This window comes from Plecotus auritus (genome assembly GCF_963455305.1).
Source record: "Plecotus auritus genome assembly, chromosome: 7".
NCBI classification, from domain to species: domain Eukaryota; kingdom Metazoa; phylum Chordata; class Mammalia; order Chiroptera; family Vespertilionidae; genus Plecotus; species Plecotus auritus.
The window spans coordinates 25,742,130-25,759,933 of record NC_137774.1 but is presented as its reverse complement, the minus strand read 5'-3'; the positions used below and the strand labels follow the sequence as shown (position 1 = coordinate 25,759,933).

The following is a 17,804-nucleotide window of genomic DNA, read 5'->3' as shown; positions in this document are numbered from 1 at the left end:
TGAAGGCGGGGCCTTGTAGGGTCACAGGCCTTTACAGTCACTTCCGGTGGCGACTTCTCCTTGGGAATATTTCTCAGAAAGGTCTCCCGTCCCACCTCATTCTATCCATTTCCCGTCTTAGTTTCGCAGCGGTCATCCCGTCCCAAAGCGTAAAGGGAGGAGAGACTCCGCAGGCTAAGAGAAGAAGGAAGGCTGGGCCTGAGGCTCCGTCTCTCTCTTCTCCGCCTGCGGCGGGAGGGTTTTCCCTCTTGTGCGTATTGACCCTCACTTTCCATCGGCGAACCTGCCCTGCCGTCCTTCATGACCTGCATGGCTCCGCCAGTCCTGAGTAAAGATCTCACATCTGAGAGAGGAAATCCGGATCTGAGACTGCCATTAGCTAGCTGCCACCGCTTATCTGTACTGGGAGTGGTGACTAGGACTATCCCGAGGACCAAGCTCTTCGCTCCTCCCTTCCTCTCCTGGGGAGCCAGACCAGACAGCAGGGCGGAGGGTGGCCGCTGGAGGGCGTCCTGGCTGCGGATACCGCTAACCCTGACAGAAATGGACAACAGTTGTTGATTCAGATTCTCAACAGATCGCTTGAGTTTGGAGTGGGCCCGAGAGCTTTAATGCCAGGTCCCGGAGCCAAAATGTTTTAACGTGTCTGTTTATAGAACGCTGGAACTTTTACTACAGTTGGTAAATTCCAGGAGAACAGGAACCTTGCCTGGGTCTAGAGCAGTGTCTGCATCCTAGGAGATGCTTAATAAATATTTGTTAAATGCTGAACTCTTCCAGGGCAGTGGCCTCTTGGTTCATTCCCAGCATTTACAGTAGTGTTCGGTGATTACAGAGGTTCCAACATTTGTTCAGTGCTCTGTCGCAGGCTTCCTAGAGTACAGAGCTTAACTCTGTATATCCCTTTCCCCGAATCGGGAAACAGGAAGGCAGGAGGCTGCATGCAGTTAATACCATGTTTTCCCAAAGGCAGATATCAGATCCAAAACTCCATAGAACTGAATGTACTACATGTGCAAAAAATGGAGAGGCCCAGGCCCAGGCCCAGATATGAGAGGCAGGATAGATAATGGTGAGTAAAAAAAAGAGGGGCTAGACTATTCTAGGCAGGGACTGAAGCCTGTCATGGGAGAGGAAATTTCCCCTATCTTCCCCTCCCACCCACCCCCACCCCCGCTGCCCTACTAGAAGCCATAAGCCAGCACTCTCCTCTGAAACCTGTCAAAACGGGTCCTAGGATCTTCTTGATCTCCAGGAGGTGGTAAAGATACAGACCGTGACACCGGAAGCCACTATATATTTGTTAAATTTTATTTCCTCTGAGTCTCTGGGAGGCAGCAGGGATGTAAGGCGAAGTGGCAGTAGCTGCAGGGGCCTGAGCAGAGCTGGTGCTGGAAGGGGCCGGCATGGGCAAAACGAAGAGAAGATTTAAATATCCAGGGCTGACAGTCAGCTAATGGGTCTCCTTCATCTGTCTTTGGATTTTGTGCAGCATCTCCTGCATCCGCCGCAGCTGGAACAGGCACATTGCATCAAAATGGGTACTTTTAGAGAGTCCTATCGTGTTAGGGAAGTGTTCCCAAGCTCTGATCCCTTGAGCCAGGGGTAGCCCTGGGGTGTACTAGAGACCCTGGGTAGAACCACCAATCCACCAATGCAGGACACAGATATGCTTCAGGGCCAGGGATCTTCCTATTCCCAAACCAAGAGATACTAAGGTTTCTGATCAAGCAGGGGACCTCCCAGGCTGTCAACCCCATACTGCTCTCACCTCCTCATCTTTCTCACGAATCAGCCTTTCAGTTTCTGGATCTGTCCCTGGTGGGACAGCAGGGATGGGGAAGTCGGTACCACTCTCTCGAGTCAATTTGCTAAGGGAAAGGGAAAGGGGGCTTGGTGAGGCTAAGGGGACCCCAACACCTGCTTGGATTGAGATGTTGTAGAAGAGGAAGGGCTCAGTCTCACCCAAAGTTGTGCTTGGGATTCCCCCCTGCCAGCTCTGCCCTGGCTTTTGACCATACTTGCGATTCCGTTCTTTCACCACCAGGCGGGTCATGCTCTGGATACACTGTGCCCGGTAGTTCTCATAATGTGTCTCCCGTGTCACATCCTTCAAGTCCTGCATGTGAGTACGCACCAGCATTGTCCTCAGCTTCACAAAGTCGCAGTGCCCTGGGTTTTCCACTGCATAGCAAGGCTAGGGGTCAGCCAGGGGCATGGGGAGGGGAGAGTCACTGAGGGCAAGGAGGTTCCCTGGTCACAAGCTCAGTGCTTTACCTTCCACGATGCCCCAAGGGTAGAGACGGCCCCTGACTCGTCGCCCTCTGGCCTCTACCACAGTGTTGCTGCCAATTACAGCAAATGGGATGCTTTCCTGGAAGAAGTTTGGGGTGTCTGTCAACATCCCCCGTCCCCATTCTCACCTGTTCCTTTCCACGTATGTCTTCATCTCTGTCCCTCTCTAGGAAACCAGGGCCCTCTCCCACCCCAAACAACCCACCCTTATATAGAATTCTACTTCTTCGTTCTGCCCAGAAGAAACAAGATGGGAAAGGGATGCCCTGGGGTGGCCACACCTTTAGGGCTTGGTCCTGTAATTTGAAGTCCTCATCCTCATCAGAGTCACAGTCTGGGAACTGGTAGATCTTGATTCCAAAGTGCTCTATCTCCTCCCGGATCTGGCAAACACATGAGGGGCCCACAGTTCTGGGGACCCCATCCTTTCCAGAAGCCCACCTGCTCCCCTCCCTGCACCAGCTTCCCTCACTTTGCGTTTCTTGCGCTCCACTTCAGGAGGTGTCAGTGTGTCCGCCTTAGCCAAGATAGGCACGATGTTGACCCGCTGATGCAGGGCCCTCATGAATTCAACATCCAATGGCCGGAGCCTGGGGAACAGGAATCTGTGACCACCTGCTTGGGGCAGCCCTGCCCCTGGTGCTCTCGGCCTGTTCCCTTGGCAGCACCCGGTGGTGTCAGGAGCCTCAGGCTCGGACCATACCCGTGGCCGAAGGGTGAGATGAAGTACAGGCAGCAGTGCACCCTGTTGTCTTGGATGTTCTTGCGGTTCAGGCCACTCTCATCTCGGAAATACTGCTCAAACTGCTGGTCGATGTATTCTGCCACAGGCTTCCAGCTGGGGCAGGGACAGACAAGCAGAGAAACTGTGGGAGCGGGGGCTGCCTAATGAGCTCTGGGGCTGCAGTATAGCCCCCACCCTGAGCAGTGTTTTCAAGACTTGGTTATTCCCTGGCTTGCTTCACTACTTCTTCAGGGAGGTACCTGGTGGGACAGGGGGGCATCACTTGTCCGACAGAAAACAGGCTAAGCACAGAGGCGGAGTTCAATAAATACTCGTTTGATGGGGGGAAAAGAGCCCAGGTGACAAAGCAACTGGGGAAAACCAAGGCAACCCTAAGTCAGGTTCATGGTCCAGCCTCAGAGCCTTTGTTCATATGGTTCCACCCTCTCCTCCCCTCTTCAAACCCACTCCATCCTTCAAGGCCATATCCAAGAACCATCTTTTCCACCAAGTCTCCTTTGGTTACACCAATGCACACTCTCCTCTTCACCACACAGTAAGATAGATAATATAGATAGATAGAAAAACTGAGGATCTTGAATATATATAGTATAGAGATTATATAATCTCACTCTGTGGTAAAGAGAATGGGAGCATATATAAATTTATATATTTATAGATATAGATTCAAGAACCTCAATTTTCCAGTACTTTCTCTTGTTTTATCTAGTTGAATCATCACTGATAGGTGCCCTGATAAGAGGACATTCTGAACATCTCACTGTCATTTTATACATGAAGGAACTAAATCCAGAGCAGCTAAGAGATTTGATCCTGATCATCTTCGCTGGGAAATTCTCTACCCAGCTGGGTCCCTGGCTTTCTGATTTTCAGCTCAGTGTGTTTATCACTACACTGCCTGACCCATTTACTAATTTGTTACCCAGTTGACACACATATTAGAGAACTACTGCTCCCCACTCCCCACTGCCACTGCCACTAGACTACAAGCCTTTCAGGGACAAGGATCATTCATACTTGTTCTGCATCCCTTAAAATGTCCAACACAGGCTGGACACCTAGTATATGCTCAATAAGTTCTTGCTGGTTGACTAAATGAGTATATGTGGAGGAGCACAGTCAACTGTGAGATGCCAGGCAAGTACAATATTATTATGGACAATAAGAGGAGGGGATGGTACAGTAGGAACCAGGTGTTGGTTGGAGCTAGAGTTGCAGGGCAAGCCCAGTTTGCTGAGACATATTCCTAGAGCAGGAAGAGTGATGTGGACATGGAGGCCACCTCAATCCATCAGGAATATTTGTGGAGACCACAAAACATGTACTAGCACAGTGATGCAGGAAGAATGTAAGAAATGGCCCTTCCCTCAAGGCTTAGACTATGAAACTGAAGATGAACCAGTGTGCTGAGCCAAAGTCCATGCTGTAATGATGAAGAATGTAATGAAGGTTCAGAGCACAGAATGGTCTGTAAGGGTCTGATTAGTCTGTGAGGTGATTATCCAGAGTCAGCTGCATGGGTGTGCGACCTGTGTAGTCAAACAGGGCGGGGCAGAGGGGGGGAGCAGGGGGGAGGGAGGCACACTGGTTTGATTCTCTGTGGCCATCTAGAAGTTCTTAATAATTTTGAACAAGGGGCCCCACATTTTAATTTTGCACTGGTCCTGCAATTATCATCTTAAAATTCATGAGTATAATGTGAACAGTCCTTTACAGGTTTCAATGTACATTTACATGCATCATTCTAGGTGATTTTCAGATCAACTGGGTGAGGTGTAAAGGCCAGTATTTTTCAATGGAAGAAGCAGGAATGCAGTCATTTGCTCAAGACTGTGCAAGATTTGAACTCTCCGTCTAGAGGTCTTAGCACTACCGTGCCTAACTTCTTCATCAAAGGCACCACCCTTTCTCCTGTCTTTATCATTCATTCTTCTCCTCATCTACTCACTCAGATCTGACCATTATCCCTCCAGTTGCTGAAAAAAGAAAAAAGAAAAAAAAAAAAAAAAAAGCAGGGATGATGGGGGTAGGGGATGGTATGACAAAGCCACCCTTTCTTTTCGCTGGTAGCCTAGAGTGCGCCTGGAGTTAAAACAAAGTTCCACTTTTCCCTTTTGTCTCTCCTTTCTCCCCTTCCATTTACTCCTCCCTCCATTTCACTCTCACCCCTTTAATAACACTTGTGTGTGGCACCCAAAGTGTTTCTGTAAAAGGAAAGAAGGTAGGGTGACATTTATTGAGCACTTACTTTATGTCAGGCCCTGTTCTACATGTTTTCACATGTGTTTGCTTGTTTGAGGCTCTTCTTTCTTATCTTGTGTCCTCACTCCCATTATAGAATGATAGGTCAGAGTCAGAAGGAACATTAGAGATCATCTATTTCAATGCTTTCCCTCTCACTTTACAGAGACAGCTTCCAGAAAGGAGCCGTGGTGTGCTCAAGGTCACAAACCTCTTCCTCCTGACCATTTTGAATACGTCTGTGCCTATGGGTGCACCTGGGTGTGTGTATGGAAAAGGTGGTAGGTGGGGAGGCAGCTGGGGTTGTGCTTGGTCAGACATACCACTCAGTGTTGTTGACTGCATCCCCGAAACCTGGTGTGTCCACAATGGTGAGCCGCAGCTTCACGCCCTTCTCTTCTATGTCTACTGCATGCTTAGTGATCTCCACAGTTTGCATGATCCGCTCTGGAGAAGGGGGAAACTGAGGCCAGGGCAAGGCCCTGCCCCGTCAGGATAAACTGCCCACCCCAACCAGCTTGGCTGCTCAGACTGCCTCATCCACACTGCCCCCCTTCCTACCCCGAGGCTGCTGGGGGCCTGTTCTCTGGGAACCAGCAAGGAGCACATTTCCCAACACAGGAAATGCCGGTGGCTGTTGGCTCTGGCCCCAGCCTCTTGCTGCTCTCTGCTCTTTTCTTGGATTCCTGGAATCCTTTGGGGGTCAGAGACTCACTCAAAGGGCAGGATTCTGGTCCCTGCCCTGCCTCGGCACCCAAATCTTTAGGGAGCCGGCTGGTGGGCTGCCAGGCTAGATAGGCCTGTAGAGCAATGCTGTCAGTCTAGGAGCCATGGCTTCCTGTGTGCCGGGGAAGGCCCCATCCCCCAGACTATGGAATGAGTTTGTTTTCCTAAGTCAGGTCTGCCTCCCTGTCTTCATGCTCCCTCGCTTCCTTACCTTCAGCACTGAGGAGTTTCCGGTCCCTGTAGAGATCCGTGAGGAAGAGGCTATTGACAAGAGTGGATTTCCCCAGGCCAGATTCTCCTGATGGGGGAGAGAGGACAGAAGTACCAAATCAGAAGATGAGATCTGTAGCAAAGAGGCAACCCCACTAGACCAAGGTGTGAGGGGAGCTGCTGCTTATTTAATTGGGAAGAGATGAACCAAACCATAGCATTTTAGAGCTGAAAGGAAACAGAGAACAGCTTCTCATTTGAATGAGGTCCAGAGAGGGTCAGAGACTGCCCAAGGTCCCCCAGAAAAAGGCAAATAAAAGAAACCTGTCGGTGAAGTGTTCTTTGCACCACTTTACCCCAAGCACAATTTCGGGCACCCATGGCTCCTAGAAGGGAGCTGCCAGCTATTTTGCAAAAAGGGGTAGCCGCTTGCTGCTTTCTCCTTCTCTACCACATACAGTACATACCATCCCCACCTGAAAACCCCCAGCCCAGCCCAACCCGGCCCCCACTCTACCTGCCACCATGAGGGTAAAGTCAAAGCCTTTCTTCACGGACTTGCGGTGAACTTGATTGGGGAGGGTCGCAAAGCCCACATACTCCTTGTCATCCTAGTGTCAGGGAGATGGAGTGTATCAGGGAGAGCGAGAGGCAGGAGGGGCCCCAGGACCTAACACAGGCCTTCTCCCTCCCTCCTCAGACTTTGCCCAGCCTTAGAGGAGCAGTGCCAGACTCCACCAGCTGGGCTCCTGTTCCTACTGATACTATCAGTTTTCAATGCATATTGGGGCCAACTCACAGAGCAGGGGCCAACACGGGACAGAGAGAAGCCCCAGCTCAACATGCATGAACATGTGTGCACCCACACACGCACGCACACACACACGTGCACATGCACGCGCTCACACCAGGCTCTCTCTGCTCCCTCCCTGTGTCTTCCTGCACTACCCATTGAAAAGTAAGGACAGGACTGGTGGCTCTACCTCAGAGGAGTCATAGGGATCAAGCTTGCCCCACGGGCTGCGGGGCCGGGCTGAGGCTGAGGGGCTGAGAGGGGCTGAGGCAGAGAAGTACTGCTGGCTGTCAGAGGGGTGGGGCCACAGGGGGGTTCTGAAATCCAGGTCATCTTGGTAGAGGTCCGGGGCCTGGGGCCTTGGCTCCGGAACTTGGGGCCTGGACACCCAGGTCTTGGCCTCTGGTTGGTGGCAGCTTTCATTTCCTGGGAAATCCTTCACGAACTTGTTCAGATTTATATCATCCGTTTCCTCCAGGAAGCGCTTGATCTGGGGTTTTGGGGTTGGGGGGTGGGGGGTGGGTAGGTTGGTAGGTGGCAGGAAGGGAAGAATGAAGGAGGAAGACAGGAGAAGGCAAGAGGAAGAGAGGAAAGTGCTTGTGGTTAAAAGGCAAAGCAGCCGCCAAGCCAGAGGAAGTATTCACCATCCCACCCTCCCTCACCTGTTCACACACAGGTCTGAGATGCCAGGAGAGGCCCCAGCGTTCAGGAGCAACTCCCAGCAGCCCTGAAGCCTAGCAAGGGCTCTTGAGAACTAAGTAGCTCCAGTCCTGAAGCCCCCACTCAACCAGGTGCTGGTTGAGGCTGCCCTTCCTGGGGGTCTGGCCAAGCCCAGGGTCAGAGATTCCCCCAAAGGCCAGAAAGTCAGACTGACTAAAAGTTAGACTGACTAAGGGGAGCAGACAGAGGCATCAGAGCTGAGAGGAGAATGTGGCACAGGATTCGAGGAGAGTGCCTAGAGTCAGAGGGGCAGGGGCAAGAGGGCAGGAGGGAGGAGAGAAGGGAGCTGCCAGCCATGCCTCAAGAATCAGCAGGGAGCTCCATGCCTCCTGCCACTGCAGGTCAGGGACCTCTGGGACTGACAAGCAGACTCCGCTGGGAGTGCTCACTCCCAGAGCTCACTGCCCAGAACTCAGTAGAGCTGACCTGACTCCCTGTTATTCCAGACAATGAGCCACACCAGAGCCTCAGCCTGGGCTCCAGGGGAGAAGGAAAAACCTGCCAGTGGATGCTGTGTATGCGTGGGGGTGATCCAGGAGGGACCAGGTGATGTAGGATGGGAGGACAGATGCTTTACCCAGCAATGCAGGAGGGGATCTGGCCTGAACTAGGACCCACAGGGATGGTGAGCAGAGAATGGCTGGTTCCACTGTAGAGACCAGTTCCAGCTTAGAAGAGAGGCCGCTCCCCTCCCTCTCACCTCAGCTCCAGACCCGAAAGCTTCCTCTCTCCTTTGTGGGGTGCCTGGCAGTGCTGGGCCCAGCTCTGCCTTACAACAGCCACGTGCCATCCCGAGACAATGGACAAGGGCCGGCTTCAGAGGCTGACTCAAGGACAAAGGGATGGCCATGCCAGTGGGGGCTACCCTGGACCACTGTGGCCACAGTCTTCCTGCAGGTCCCCATTTTATAAAGGGAAAAACTGAGGGCGTGGACTTACACACTGCTAGGTTTCTGCCAGGGGGAAGGGATTGAGATAGGGAGGCTAGAGGGAAAAGTCCCCTCAGAGCGACTTCCAGGCTGTTGCCTCCAAAGTCCCCACACCTGCTTATAGCCATAGTCTCCAGGGCTTGCCCGGATCGGGGAGGAAAAGAGGCCCTTTAGCCTGAAACTGGAACCAGCATGTGGGGGCTTACTGACCAGAAGAGGCTGTCCTGAGGCAAAGCCTGACGTAATAGGCTTTTCTCACTCCTATTATTTGTAGGGTCCAGTTGCGTGACCACACATCCCAGTTTACGTTTGTTGTCCAGTGATTAATTGTGCCCCTTTCCACTCTCAAAAGTGTCCCAGCTTGAATGGATGATGAATTATATGGCAATAGAGAGGAGTTGGGGCGAGAGGTAGAGGGGAGGAGAAGCAGGTCTTGTTTTCTGACAGCTAAAAAGTCTGGGGAATTCCAGGAAATCCTGCCCCTTGTACAACCTCCCAGTGGCCCAGCAGTTGGTCTGGGCATCAGATGAAGGGTGGGAGAGGACTGTGCTCCCCCTGAGTTCCCCAGGGTGCTGAGCAGGGAAGAGAGAGGGAAGGCACCGATGGAGACCCCCACCCCACTCTCTCCCAGCAGAGCCTGCAGGAATCCAGCACCATTCTCCCTGCCAGCCCTGACTGCTGGTCAGCATGGAAGGACCCACGGAAGCTCTAGACAAGGAGTCAGGACACCAGGGTCCTCCCCTCCTGTCTGTCCTTCCCCCGCCCCCCGCCTGCCCCCAGCTCTGCCAATGACCAAATATCATTTTATGACTTTGAGCCCCAATCCCAGACAAGGCAGGGGGAAGACGGGTCAGGTCCACCCATCTCCCAGAACAGTACCTTACCCCAGCTTCAGTCCTGTCCTCAGAGACAGAGCTGCCTTGACATCCCATTGAACGGTCCATGTCCCACGCTTCGGACTCCCTGTCAGCAAGCTCTAGGTCTAATTTATCCCTCAGGCAAAGTTCCTCACACACAGACACAGCCTGGTCTTGATGCTCTTGTTGTAATCCTGTGCCCTGGCTTGCTCCTTCCCCTTTCTATGTAACCCCCCTGTCTCTGTCAGGGGCCAAAAAAGCCTGTGGAATGTCCTTCCCCACCCCCTCGTCCTCCCCTTCCCTTGGCTCCCACCCTCCAAGGACAGCTCAGCTGCAGCAGGATCGCTGGCTTTCTCTGCAGTTCCCTCCTTCTCTGATTGGCTGCCCCATGATGCCTGCCGGCTGCCTACCCTGGTGGGCACAGCACCAGCCTCCCAAGTCTGTCTGCAGCACAGGTTCTTGATCTACTTGACCTCTCCTGTTAACCTCCAAGGACACCGAGACCTGTTCAGAGGGTCGTGAGCTATCCCCAAGGTGACCCGGCCCATATGGGGCTGGCTATCCAGGAGACCCCACTCCCAAAGGATTCCAATCTCTCTCTTTCATCTTAACTTTAAGCCGTGCTGAAGTAGGGTGGGGTGTCCTATAATCCCCTGGTCATAGGTTCTCATGGAAGTGGATCCAGTTTTCTTCCCAAGTGTCCCTTTGTGTTTTTCCAGCAGAGAACCCCACTATCTTCAGAAATCTGCGCCTAGATTTCCCTGCAGAGAGCCCCAGAGGGCTCCTCCCACCTAAAGATACCCTTGGGGACATGTATCACTCCATCACTGGCAGAGTCAGTGGGGCAACTGCTAGCACTTGGTCTCTGAGGGGCATGAGTTCAGGCCAACAGGAGGCTGGCATCCCAGGGGCTTTAAAGTTGACAATTAGGTGGGAGACAAATTGAGAGGCCTGGCTGGGAGTGTGCAGATGGAGCACTTGACTAGGAGTCAGGAGCGCAGTGTTTCTGGTTTGGCCAGAAACACCCTTTGTGATTTTGAATAGTGTTTTAATTTCAGGGCCTTAATATCCAATTGTGAATGGCCCTTCCTTGACTCCCAGGTGAGATACCTCATACTGCTTTGAACCTGAGGAGAGATGGTGCATCAAAAATCTCAGGATGGTTATTAATGTTGGCCTGTCCTTTTTGCATGCAAATTAAACCCCCTGGGGCTTCTGGTCTGGGGAGTACTCATCTCCTTTCAAAAAGAGACCCTCACAGAGGAGGCTGGTTAGACTTGATCCTGTCAGTCTAAGGACTGGGCTGGCTTGAGGTCAGGGGCCTGAGGCTGAGGACTGTGGTGGTGGTGGTGGGGTGGGGGGTGTCTTTAATTAGCGAGGAAAGGGTGGCCTCAGCCAAGTTGAAAGCACCAAGACCTCAGCTGAACTGAACTTAGTGTGTGGCGGAAAAAGCCCCTCTTGGCTTCTGCTGCACTTGGCACTGGGGACAATCAGTGCTCCCCCAGGCTTCCATCTCTGGAACAATCCGTCTGTCCGTCCCCATGTGGGGAGAAGGATGGAGGCAGGGATGAAGACAGACACCACTTGGCCTCTCCCAGGAACCCCCCTTTGGGGAAAGTCACAGGGTCACCAAGACTTCCTGGCCAAGGCTTGGGCCTCAGCCTGGACACAGCTTGAGAGACAAGACCCAGAAACTTCTGATTCCATGGGGCCCAGGGAGCTCCCTTCTGGAGGCTGCCCACAGCCAACATCCTGCCCCACAGGCGGGTCACAGATCTCCTCCTGCTGTAAACAGCCTGTGCCTCCCAAGGCAGAAGGCAAAGGCTGGGGGGCTTCCAGCCTGGGAGGAGAAGCTGGCACCGGGCCTGAGGCCCTGACACCTGGCATAGGGTGTTTGTGGCAGGCTCTGGCAACAGTGGCAGGAGAAAAGCTGGCCAAACATCAAAACTTCCTACCTGGGGGCCTCCAGGGAGGCTGGCTGGGGCTACTGTTTCTCCTCCCACTACAGGCAGGTGGCAGGAATGAGTTCCTCCCACCCCCCACCACTGCAGAGGGACCTGGTTTGAAAGGGGGAGGGTGCGTGTAGGATGCTGCAGGAGGAAGCTTCCCCTTGGTTTCTCTCTCAGAAGTAAAGGGATATAGCTGATCCCACAGAGTAGATGGTGGGCTGGGCTTCCCTCTCTCAGGAGTCTGGGCAGAAGGCCCTGTGGGGCAGAGGACTCAAATGCTGCCTGCCCCTTGCCAGGCTGTGGAAAGGAGGGCCCAAGAGGCTCATCACCTCTCTTGAAGAGGCAGGAACTGTTTGTGGGCCTCCTCTGTGTGTTTTCCAAAGGAAGTTGGTGCTGGCCCCCGAGCTTAGGAAAGCTGGGTGAGGAGGGGTCACCCAGGTAATAGCTGACCCAAGCAAGGGCGGGGACGCTTATCTCGCCTCATCGCTGACGCGCCCTCCCCAGCAAAGCATGCGCTTATCAGCCGGCGCACCCCAAACCCCACCACGGACCCACCCCTTCATCCAAGAACACGGGCAGCACCCCGGGGGTCGGGGTCCGCTTCTAGCTGCTCAGATTAGGAATAGTAACTTGGGAACGGCGACAGAGCAGTACCTGCCTATTCCCACGGCCGGCGACAGCGCCTCCCGCCCGGCACATCAGGGCTGCGGCGCCGCGGGTCCCCGCGAGCCGCCCGGGAGTGACAGGCCCTGCGCGCCCCGGCCTGGCCCCGCGCCCCAACCCCACCCTTCCCCCCGCCCCCGGCCTTACCATGGCTGCAGCCCGGACTGGGCCGGCTCAGCTTGGACAGCGCCGGAGGGACCCGCGGCCGGAGCTGCACGCCGACCTCTCCGCACCGCCGGCCCCCGCCCTCCGCCCCGAGTGTGGACCGGCCAGGGGCGGGGCTCGGTGGCAGGGGCGGGGCGAGTCAGCCCCAGGCCGGGTCTGCACCTCTGTGGAGTGGGTAGGGCAGAGAGGGCGCACGCTGCACAGGGGGCTGCCAGCCTCGGGGCGAACCTTGCAGCCCGAGATCACCAGAGGCGCCGGGTGCGGAGAGGCGCTCAGAACTGTGCTGCACTGTCACCTGGCGCTTCCTTACTCAGCTTCTAAAGAGTGGCCTCTTGGGGCAGCGCATCACCATCCCGACTTGAGCCAGACCCCAAAGAGAAAGAAAGGGCCCACCTGGCATCCCCAGGAGACGCCTTTGGAAGGAGAGGGGGTTTGCCCCATGAGTTGGAGAGAAACCACTAATCCTCCCCCGCTCCTCCCAGTCCTCAAGGTTTTCAGGATGTGAATCTGACTTATGTCCAAGTTACTGATTATCCATACCCCCTCACACCTCCTACGGTGGAATGGCAGACATGCTCCACCTCCACCCAAGCTGTGAAGAAGAGACAGGAAGTTCCCTTTGTGCAGGACCCTAGATTAAAGATTAAAGAGGATTTGCTGCATAAATTATCCAGGGATCATCAGCTGGAAGGAGGGAGGGAGAGGCGGTTGGGCGGACTGGTCTTTGGGGCTTGCCGGGGGCTGAGGAAAGCAGGGAGGCCCCAGGAGAGGCCTACCCAGGCAGGCTGGGCAAGCAGGTGAGAAGCTTGGGGACAGATGCCCTAGTAGCTTTAGAGGCATTAGAGGCTCCGAGGGTCCGCAGCAGTCAGGGGAAAGTAGATGCTTAGGGGGTGGGAAGTTGGTGGAGATTTCCTGAGCTAATACAGGTCTGAGCTGGTCAAGCTTGGGTGGAAGTTTCCAGAAGCATGCCTGTCCCTGACTCCCAAGAGCCCTCCCTGACAGCAGCCTGACTGGCCTGAATCCACTTTGGACAAAACGGAAGCCCATAGGCATGGCCCTCTTTATAGGTAGGAGCGCCAGAGGCCTGCCTACCTTATTTCAGTATGATCTGTGGCATGGCTGGAGTCAGTTAAAACTCATTAGAGGAGAGAGGGGAGCCTGGATAGGCAGGTAAGATCAGGCTCAGAAAATAGGGCTGCTGTTGGAGATGGTATCGGATATGCGGCATGAGTGGGCGGCAGGATGGAAGGGGTGGTTGATGCTTAAAGAAATCAGTTCATGCAGAGGAACCTTTCCAGCTGAGTGACCCCGTTTCACCTCGCTGGGCCTCAATTTCCACACCTGAAAATGCTGGGATTAAACTAGGCTAAGAGTCAGCAGCTTGGCTCCAGTGAGACAATGAGAAAGTCTCCTGCCCGGGGTAGATCAGGAGATCTGAAGCTGTACTCAGGAAAACAAAGACATAAAGAAAGAAACTAAAGGCTGTCGGAAGTCTGCAGAAGCAGCAGCTGCTGCCATCAGACCCGGATGTCAAACTTGGGCTACACAAAGCCCCACTATTGGGAACTAGCTGGAGGCCACTAGGCCTCATGCAGGTACTCATAAGGATACCTCTGGGGTCCTGCCACCAGCATTCTGCGTGGCCTGTGTTGGGGGGGGCGGGCCCAGGGAGAAAGGCTGTCAAGGAAGAAAGGCCCCATCCCAAAGCCTTTTTTTCTACAATCATAACATCCCTCCTTCCCTCAGCCCAGCTTCAGCCCAAGTGTGAACACAGACACATCTCAGAAGGCTGCTCTGCGAGCTCATCCTCAGCTGCCGCTGGAATCCCAGCTCCATGCTGGCACCTGCTGCCCACGCCCTACAGAGCCTGTGTGACCTGGGGCACATTGGAGCCATCTTGCTTTGAAGGAAGTGAGGCCCTAAGAGACACCAAGGACCATGGAACTCATCTCTAAGCCAAGATTCTTGGGGTCTTGATGGTCAGTCTGTTTGTCATCACTGCACCACAGGCCTGACCTGAGGCATGCTGGGCAAAATTAAAGCTGAAGACAGACTTTGAACTGTTCCACATGTACAAACCCCGCATGCTAACCCTGCAGCATTCAGGGATCTGAGAGAACTTGGTCTGGGCATAAGTCCCCATGCCAGCTTTGACGATTATTGCACTGCCCTAAAGTCCCTACTCCTCTCTGGGCCTTTGTTCCCCCCACTGAAAGAGAGGACCGGACCCCTCCCAACTCCATCTCTGTTGGTACAGGTACCACAGTCTGACACCTGATCAGAAGCAGGACTAAAATATAGCTGCTCTTGTGTGAGTCACTGACCACTGAGCACTCTTCCCCACCATCAACCATCAGGTGGCCCAGCCAACCTTGCCTCAGTGCCCCTTGGCTCCTGGAGCTCTGGTTCTCCTTGAAATCCAACGTCCCACCAGGCGCTGATGTCCTTGCGGAGAGCACAATTTCCCAGGCACTGCTGGGGTGGAAACACTTAGTTTGGCACAGAGGGTGACTCTTCTGGGAAACTCAGACCAGCAACCACAGCTCCAGCCTGCTGTCCTGGGTTCCCTCTGCTCAGGTCAGACTGACATGGTCTGTATGGAAAACCTCCTGGCCCCCTCCACTGGACCTTTCCTGCCCACCCATCAGCGAAGGTTATGGACCACAGAGCTAAACAAGAATACTACACTTGGGCCAAGATAGGGCCCAGGTTCAAAACCAAGAATAAAGAGTGAGTACCACTGGAAATCAGGATTTCAGATCTGCATGACTAGCAAAGACCATGTTTCCCTTACGTGGTATAAGAACTAATTATACTTCCCTTCCCCCAGAGGTGATGAGCCACTGATGACAGTCAGAAAGCCCTGGTGGTGTCTTTCAAAGAAATCTTAGCCAGTCTGTCCAGCAAGGTCTGTGCAAAAGCAAGAAACCAAAATACTAAGTCCTACTTGTCCCCTTACTGCTTCTCCCGTCCCATGATCCTAGGGCAGTGTGAGATGTAGGTGGCAAGGCCAGGAAGCACTGTGTTTCCTGGCACCTGCTGAATGGTTGTAGTTCTAGAGCTAGCTGGCAGGATGCTAGAAGCCAGCCAGTGGGCCCTTCCAACATCCTCTCTATGACAAGGCAGGGCACAGGAGCTCAGGGGTGGAAGGGACTTACATACCTCCCAATACCACTACCTGCTGGAGTAAGACTGCCTTCAAGGACTCCCTGACCTCCCACCTCCACTTGAATTCCTCCTGTGGCCAAAAACTCACTCATTCTAACAACTGCCCTTCCGTATTTGGGCAGTGAGTTGCCAAGGTCATTACACTGAGCTGAAACTTGCCCTACCCCTTACCTTTTCCCTCCAAGTGCCTCCAGGCCAGAAACTGCTCACTGATTTCGCTGGACTTTGTTTTTGTCCTTTGATGTTCACACCCTTTCAAGTGACCCATCTGTGTATTTTTCTCTCCCAAATTAACCACAAGTCTCTCAAGGACAGGGAATATGTCCTCTATTTTAACTTTTATTTACTTCTGATCTCTGCCTGGGTGAGTGACCAGGCTTCTGCCCCCAGGAGATGTCTGATCAATATGCACTAACTGTAAGAATTCATTGATTAGTTTTCCACTCTGATTTTGGAGCACAGACAAAATCAGACTTTTTTGACTCCATAACCTGCCCTTCATTCTGGCTGCTTGCCAGCTCACATCCCCAGCCTCCAAATTCACATGCAAAGACATAGATGTTAGCCCCACTAAAATCTTTCCCTTCACCATTCTTGATCTGTAAAGGTGCTGCTGAAATATTGATATAGAAGACATGGCTACAGAAGGAGGGTTTCTCCACCCTATCTGAATCCCTGAGGCAGGATACTCCCTAAAGTGCTCCCAGCTTTGATGAGCCAGCTCTGAGCCTCTGTTTTTTCAAAAAAGATGGAGAAAAAAGTTCACCTCATAGGGGTGCTATGAAGGCTCACAAAGGTAACACATTTAGGATGGAATAATCACTAAAACGAGTGGTAGCTATTATCTCAGCTAACAAGAAAATTATTGGTACCGAAGCAGCAACTCTCAACTGTGACATTTCAAGTGCCTTTCCTCCCAAGGAGTAGACATATGCATGTAGATGTAGAGCGAAGGGAGGAGATCCTTAGACTTAAGTGACATGGGAATGACCATGCTGCCACAGCTGTGGGGTCAGCTTCTCCAGTGAGCTGCCACTCCATCTTTAGAAAACAGGTCTTGGTTTCAGACTCACTGAGCCGAATTCCCAAAAACAGCCACTGTGGAGACTCTGGGAGCCCAGTGACTTTGCCTGTGGTGGGCTGCCAAGGAAATGACCTTGGCTGGCCCAGTCTTCCCACCTACAGTGTCAGAGCCTGACTTCTCTCAGGAACTGCCTCGAATCCTGTCCCCCTCCTCCAGACCTCCATTCAGCCCCCAAGGTGCAGCTGTCTTGTGCTTCTGCCTTCGTGGCAGCTGGGCCAAAGGCAGCTGAGCAGAGAAGGGTGAAGGGACATGGTCATTTCTGTCACTCAGGACAGCCTTCCTCTGGCTGAGCAGCTGTCAGGGTGGCTTCTGTGTTATAGATTGGCTTCCTCCCCCAAGTATGCACTCTGCCTTCGGAAACCAAACTCCCTAATCTAGCCAGGGCCACCCCCCACCCCCGTTTCTTCTCTTACTTGAAGAAGAAAAAAACATTATTTCAAATATCATGAGACTTCTCCGACAGAAAGACAGAGTGTAGGAGATGGGCTCCAGGCAGAGAAGAGAGTAGCTTCTGGAAATACACCAGAAAGCCCATGATGGATGGGGCAGTTTCTTCCCTATGTGGGGCTATTCTGGGCAGAACAGAAAACTAAGGGATTCTGGCCTCAGTTCTGCCATCAAGCCTGAGGAGGAGGCAAGCATTTTCCCGCCCCCATTTTATAGGCAGAGGGAGAAATCTGCCCAGGTCTCAGGCGACCGCAGGACAGTATCCCTCTGCCCTGTGCTTCCAGGAGCTCTTGCTGAGGCACGCTGCATCCCAGCCTGTCCTGGAGTAACCAGTTGCCCCAGTTTGCCCAGGGCTAAGGGAGTTCTCAGGATACAGCACTTTCCATGCTGGAACTAGGAAAGTCCTGGGCAAACCCTGATGAGTTGGTCAACTTAGCCTGTCCCCAAAACAGCAAGTCTGGGCTAGAGATCATCAGCTTCCTATCCTCCTCTGGACTTGAACGAGGTACCATCTGACAGGAAAAGAAGCTGTGCGGTGAGGTTCAAGCTGCTATGAAATGCCTCCTGAGGTGCCATGTCCCATTTCCAGCATCTCTGCTTCATTCTTTTTAACAATTCTCTTTCCTCTCAACTACCAGTCTCTGTACAAAGCAAGAGAAAATGAGAAAAGTGGGAGAGATGGTTCCAGGGTTCCTTCCTTTTTTAAAAAAATATTTTTGATTTCAGAAAGGAAGGAAGAGGGAGCGAGATAGGAACGTCAAAGATGAGAGAGAATCATTGATCGGCTGATGCAGGCAGGCATGTGCCCTTGA

The 17,804-nt window shown here is 53.2% G+C and overlaps 1 protein-coding gene across 5 annotated transcripts; it reads right to left on the bottom strand.

Annotated features, from left to right (window-relative positions):
• Positions 1-1,290: 1,290 nt before the first annotated feature.
• Positions 1,291-12,605, bottom strand: SEPTIN4 (septin 4). Of its 5 annotated transcripts, none has more exons than XM_080682380.1 (12): positions 12,276-12,605; positions 7,201-7,500; positions 6,735-6,828; positions 6,219-6,305; positions 5,605-5,728; positions 2,999-3,133; positions 2,768-2,885; positions 2,577-2,678; positions 2,278-2,374; positions 2,022-2,184; positions 1,772-1,871; positions 1,291-1,513 (listed from the first exon to the last, which is right to left on the bottom strand). In XM_080682380.1, the coding sequence occupies exons 1-12, from the start codon at positions 12,276-12,278 to the stop codon at positions 1,454-1,456; spliced, it is 1,383 nt and encodes a 460-aa protein (XP_080538506.1). In that variant the 5' UTR covers positions 12,279-12,605; the 3' UTR covers positions 1,291-1,453. The 5 variants fall into 5 exon arrangements, with proteins under 5 accessions (XP_080538506.1, XP_080538505.1, XP_080538504.1 ...); XM_080682379.1 differs by lacking the exon at positions 12,276-12,605 and adding an exon at positions 9,544-9,860; XM_080682378.1 differs by having other exon boundaries at positions 1,772-2,184; positions 12,276-12,601.
• Between the last annotated feature and the right edge of the window lie 5,199 nt (positions 12,606-17,804).